Genomic DNA, 5,770 nt, shown 5'->3' on the forward strand with positions numbered 1-5,770 from the left:
ATCTTCTTCAAGAGAAAGTTCTGCAATTCTGCATCTACTTACTGAAAACTAAGCCCTAACCCAACTTGGTTCCTCTCCTATTCCCTGAAACCTTGGGAAGAATTCTGAAATTACAAAATAGAAGCCGCAGCTCATCCTCCCACCTAGCCAAAACCCTAAAACCTTGCTTTTCAGTCCATTTCCTATAAAATTCAGATCTGGAATTGATAATACACCAAAAATTTAGATCTGAGTTGGTCATTACAGCAGGGTACCATAGCTATAAAACACCCTATATATTCTAGAATACCCTTTCTCTTTGCTGGATTTAGTATTAGTTTTGAAGGATGAGTTTACTGAAGTACCAAAATAATTTCATGAAAGACAATTTTGTTTTGCTTTTAAATTGTCATATATTATCATGAGCAACTGAGAAAAATGTATTGATATTGGAAGACATAATAAGCAAACCAAAAGAGATCATTATTTATCATTCAAATAGCACGAGTAGCAATGAGTAACACAAAGAAGAGTTTTGGATATAATCAAATCTTCAAATATTTCTCAATGCAAAGTCTTTATCCAGACGATTCCATTCTCATTTATCCAATGACATACTTCAATTAAACCTGGGCCAATACCCAATAGTTGAAAAGCAATATGGTTTGGATTCCAAGTTGATGTATCATAATGACATGCCATGATCGCATGATTCACTTTGTTCCAAGCATGTATATCAACTGTATATACTTTCACTTTGGGTAAAACATGACAAAAATAGACTTGGAATGGAAATGGCTGACTATGACACAGGGTTGGTGGTTCAAAGAGGTTTCCATAGATGAGTTTCACATCTCCAATTGTGACATTATTATACGATCCTTCAATATTCTCGGTACTCCATATGCCCACATGGTTTCCTAATTTTTCAACCACAAAATCAATGAGATCTTCACCAGAAATTGCACAGTAATGTTGGTTGCCTCTAATGGGGCTCTTCTCACACACCTCAAGGGTGTCCTCAATGTATTTGTCCATTTTTGATCCATTCACCACACCAAAAAGCATCTTCAATTCCTTGAATTGGGCAAAAGAAAATGGGATTTTTGACGCTAGAGGTCGTGGTAAGAATGATTTATATGATACTGGATCTCTTAGATCAGGGATAGGCATGAAGCTTCCTTTTTTCACCATCGATTCCCGAAAATATGGCAATCCCCCCTGGCTAGCAACTGAGAGTGGTATATTATTTGGAAGCTCATATTTCAGTTTCTCCTCATTCCATTGGGCTATTGGTGGTAGGGTTGTATCAGTTGTTGTCTCCTTCAGTAGTGCATTTGTAGAGCAAGCAAGATTAGCTTGCTTACAGAAAGAAGACAGATGTGAAGATAATTCTTTTTCTTCCATATATTTCATAAACATTGTTATATGATGAGGGTTTAACGGAGAAGCCTTTGCAGCTAACCAATGTGGAGGGTGTGGAAGACCAATATGTTCTTCCCAGTATTGTGAGAGTGCATTTTTAGCTTCAAAACCCTGCAATTTATTGGGATTAAAATTAGAAATAAAGTAAAAAAATAAAATTGAAACATACTATAATGATTAATTTAAATGATTGATAATGAAGAAATTCTAAAAATTCTTACATCAAAACATACTACTATCAGAAGTCCAAGCAATAGAATGGATTTGCTCATGGTGGAAAGCAAAGAAACAAAGAACAAAATCAGTTGAGTTTGTGCTTTTGTAAAACTGAATTGTGTTTGGTATTTATAGAATGAAAAGATAGGATTTATTCAAAGTTGTCAAATTCCCCTATGAGAACAAAACAATTGAGAAACTTCCCGTATGAATACCATTAAAGCAATAACATTATATGTAGTTCTTGTAAGTGCTTCCAGACTTAACCTTTAATATTAAGTTTTCTTCTTTGATAAAAAAAAATACCATTAAAGCACATTTCCAACATTTAATTTTAGACCCCATAAACAAACATACAAATCTTTTTGTTAAATAAACAAACATAACATAATTGTTTGCTTTTATGGTGATAAATAATATACATCTTTTGAGCTCTTCATGATTATATGCTTATATTAATTTATTTTTTTCTCGGTAGTTATATTAATTTGACTAATGAAGAAAATTATTATTTCGATATGAAAATTCAACAAGAACTTTCTACCAAAAGAAAAGAAAATTTGTAATGAGAACTTAATGTCGTGAAAATGTTCTCAACATGATCACCCATTCATTCACAAAATGTGCCTAGTTTGTTTTTTCTACTAGGAGATCTAATGTCGCGGAAATTTTTTGAAATTACAACTTTAAGAAGCTTTTAAGAAACTAAACACTCTATCAAATTTAATAGATGGAGCCTCAATTTTTTTTAATCTGAAGTTAGATCTTCTTGTCCAAGCATACAATTTCAATTGTTCACCCAAAAAATTGAAAGAATTATCCTCCAAGTAATGGATTTGACTATTCGAAAATCATAGAAGATTTATTTCCATCAAGGGCAATTGTGTAAACCCCTATTAACTTGCTTTGGCATTTGTATGACATTTTCAATGAAGTTTTATAATAAGGACATCTTGGCATACAATTTATGATGGCAAATATGTATAACAACTAAATATTAAATACAAATGTAAAGAATTTACAATGCAATGAACTGGACTTATATTTTCTACTCTTTTTTTGGATCTGAGGTTTCATTCGGGCCAGCTTGCGCGCACCTCAATTACATCCTCAGAGGAGCTTTAATATTTATGCCGCCGAATGGGTGCGAACCCTGAACTTATATTTTCTACTCTTGTTTAAGAAAAAATGTTATAAGCCACTTAATCATTCTAATGTCTTAAAATTTTTAAAATTTGGATGTTTGGAATATTTTGAAGTAAAGCCATTGATTAAAAAGTAAAGCCTCAAGGCTCCATAAATAAATTATTTTATGGAGAACCAAAGCCATACATTTTTGAGGTTGTAACAATCTCTCATGTGGTGTTTAGGTAAAAGAACAACATCTCATGTGGATGGTTGCCAGAATGATTCAAATTGTTATTTTAGCAAACAATTTTGAAGTCTTTGCATTAGAATGATAACCAAGGAAAGAAAATTTGAAGGAAAGGAAACTTGAAATTCTAAATATAGCAATAATTAGTATAAGTAGTTAGGCATGGAATCATAATATAATTGTCTCAATTGATAATGACCAATACCTCTTAATGAAAAGATAACAAGTTAGATTATTGCTAAATTTGTCGCCGACTTAAATAAAACACCTTAACCACTCTTCTTACTTCTTGCTAGTTTCCAAGTAAGACGCATTTTCGAAGAAAAATAGCAAAAATGGAAAACAAAAGTTGATCAAATGAGGTCATCCGAATTTTTTTTTTTTTTTTTTTTTTTTGGGAACTGAGGTTCATCCAGGCCAGCTTGCGCGCACCACGATTTACTTCCTCAGGGGGGAGCTTTATATTAATGCCGCCGAGTGGGTGCAAACCCAAGACCTCCCCTGGGAAGTCGGGTCTTTAACCGCTTTAACATACCACTAAATTAACCACCAGGATTTCCAAAGGGGTTGGGCTTTTAGGGTGTTGAAGAAGGAGTGTGGATTCTCAACCCATATGGAGAGAAAATTCGAATATATTCTTAAAAAAAAAAAAAAGGATTTTGTTTTCAAATTGAACATATGTCAAGCATCCAACCATGTGGATTGAAATTTTTCTCTACACGTGACTAGAATATATAGACTCGAAGGAGAAGCCTCACCACCTCCAAGACTCCCAAGTTGTCTAGTTCCACTCGCAAATGGGCATACAATGGCCAGTTCCTTCCAAAACCCAGCTCTTAATCTGTTTAACTGTTTCTCATTAATAATGTCATTATGGTAATGAGGTTTATCACTTTAATTGTCTGTTCCGTGTAAGTCGGAATCTTATTATTATTTTCGTTTGTTTTCTTTATAAGAGTTGGCGATTTTAGAGGTGGGGGCAATTACATACACCACTAGGAAGAGTTGAACCCTTACCTCTTCACTAAGAGGTGTTGGTCCTTTAAATACCAACTGAGACAACCCTTTTTGATCGTATGGGTGTGTCTTTATTGTCATTTTAATAAATTTTTGTTTATTAATTATTATCGTATGGGTATCCTTTGCATGACCCTTACATCATGATATGTGGCATTTTTCAGATCTAATGGTTGTAATCTCCCCGCTTCTTGTAGTTATGACTGCTAATTTTTTTTTTTAAATACCATTATGTCAAGATCTATACGTGAACCATCTACTAAATACCCGCATGGCAGCAAACAAAGATCCTTTCCAAAACCAGTCATGTTTGCCATCTTACCTTCCAAATCTAGGGATTTGTAAATTTTTTTAAGAACTTTTCCGAACCGAGATAAAGGGGGGAATATTACAATAGGGCCGCCGGCTGGGGGGGAGCGGGGCCGCCCCCGGGGGAGGGGGGGTTTGTAAGAACTTGGCTGTCTTTCGATCCCTTGCTACTTTGACCCAGTGAAATTTCTCCTTAAAAAGAGGAGGTCGTCGTGGATGATGAGCCCTTGGATCACCGGGCCCATGGAGGTTTAGATTCCTCTCTCACATTATTGAAAAATTTTGATCCAAAAAACATGAGAAATTGTTTTAATCTTATCAGAGGGACAAAAATAGAGGATAATTTAGTTATTTTTAAATATTAGGGGAGTAGGAGAGGTAAAAATTCATTTTTTGGGGGAATTAGAGGTGAAACTTTTGAGAGGAAACTAACGATAAATAGAGAATAAGTACAGGGGAGAGAGAAATCTTATTATTATTGTTGTTGTTGTGCTGCTTGAGTTTCTCCATGCTTGTTCCCCTCAATGCTGATGACACCCACACATTATAGGTATTTTTGTTTGCTGCTGCATAGGTATTTCCTATGCGACTCGAATTGTGTCATGTTGTATTTTTTAGATCCAACAATTGTGATCTCTTTACTCTTGTAATAACGGTGGTCGAATCTTAAAAAAAAAAAACAAAAAAAAAAAACTATATATTACATTGCAAGGACCATGCCGAAAATATCCGCACAGTAACCAACAAATTCTCCCTCCCATAAAGTCATGCATTGTAAAAGTTCTATTATAGTAGTTCATGTCATTTCACCCATCAATGAACAAACCATACAAAGGTGGAGAAAAAATTATCTGTTGTGACCTACTGTGCATTGCAGTGCACTTTTATACTAAATCATAGACCGAGATTTAAAGCTTGATTTCAAATTTAAAAAGTTCAAAAAACCCTTATAGTTTCTTTGCTTTTCAAGCCTATGATTTGATATAAAATGTGCACAGCCAGCAGAAGATGTTTTTCCTACAAAAGGTAAGCTTGACATTTAGGTTTGGAAGGAGAGATGACTCTATAAACAATAATGAAAAATTATCATGACAGACCAGGTTTCCAGCTTTAACCCTTTTGTTTAAAATATTTGCAATGCCTTTTTCCTATTAAATATCTGTCCTAGCTGGATCCAAGATCAACTTAATGTTTCAACAGTATTATTAAAGGCTACAGCTTCAATAGCTTAATGATATGACTTTTATTTCTTGAAAGAAAAAAAAAGTGCCACAGCTTCAATAGCTCAACTACTCTTTCACGCACACAATTGCATATCTCTTTATTGACCAGTGATCATCTTTCATATTTAATGGCCGAAAAGCTTCTAGTATAATAAATAAAATGCATGCATAGTAATATAATGATTGAATAGACAGCAATGGATCATAAATGATCTTATTACAAATG

The 5,770-nt window shown here is 34.1% G+C and overlaps 1 protein-coding gene across 1 annotated transcript; it reads right to left on the minus strand.

Moving 5' to 3' along the window:
• Nucleotides 1–543: 543 nt before the first annotated feature.
• On the minus strand, nucleotides 544–4,329 carry LOC149022833 (polygalacturonase-1 non-catalytic subunit beta-like). The gene is made up of 2 exons (XM_089147712.1): nucleotides 4,240–4,329; nucleotides 544–1,515 (listed from the first exon to the last, which is right to left on the minus strand). The coding sequence occupies exons 1-2, from the start codon at nucleotides 4,327–4,329 to the stop codon at nucleotides 544–546; spliced, it is 1,062 nt and encodes a 353-aa protein (XP_089003838.1).
• Between the last annotated feature and the right edge of the window lie 1,441 nt (nucleotides 4,330–5,770).

This window comes from Hakea prostrata, chromosome 3 (genome assembly GCF_041222555.1).
Source record: "Hakea prostrata isolate BN-2017 chromosome 3, UWA_Hpros_2, whole genome shotgun sequence".
In the NCBI taxonomy this organism is placed as follows: Eukaryota; Viridiplantae; Streptophyta; class Magnoliopsida; order Proteales; family Proteaceae; genus Hakea; species Hakea prostrata.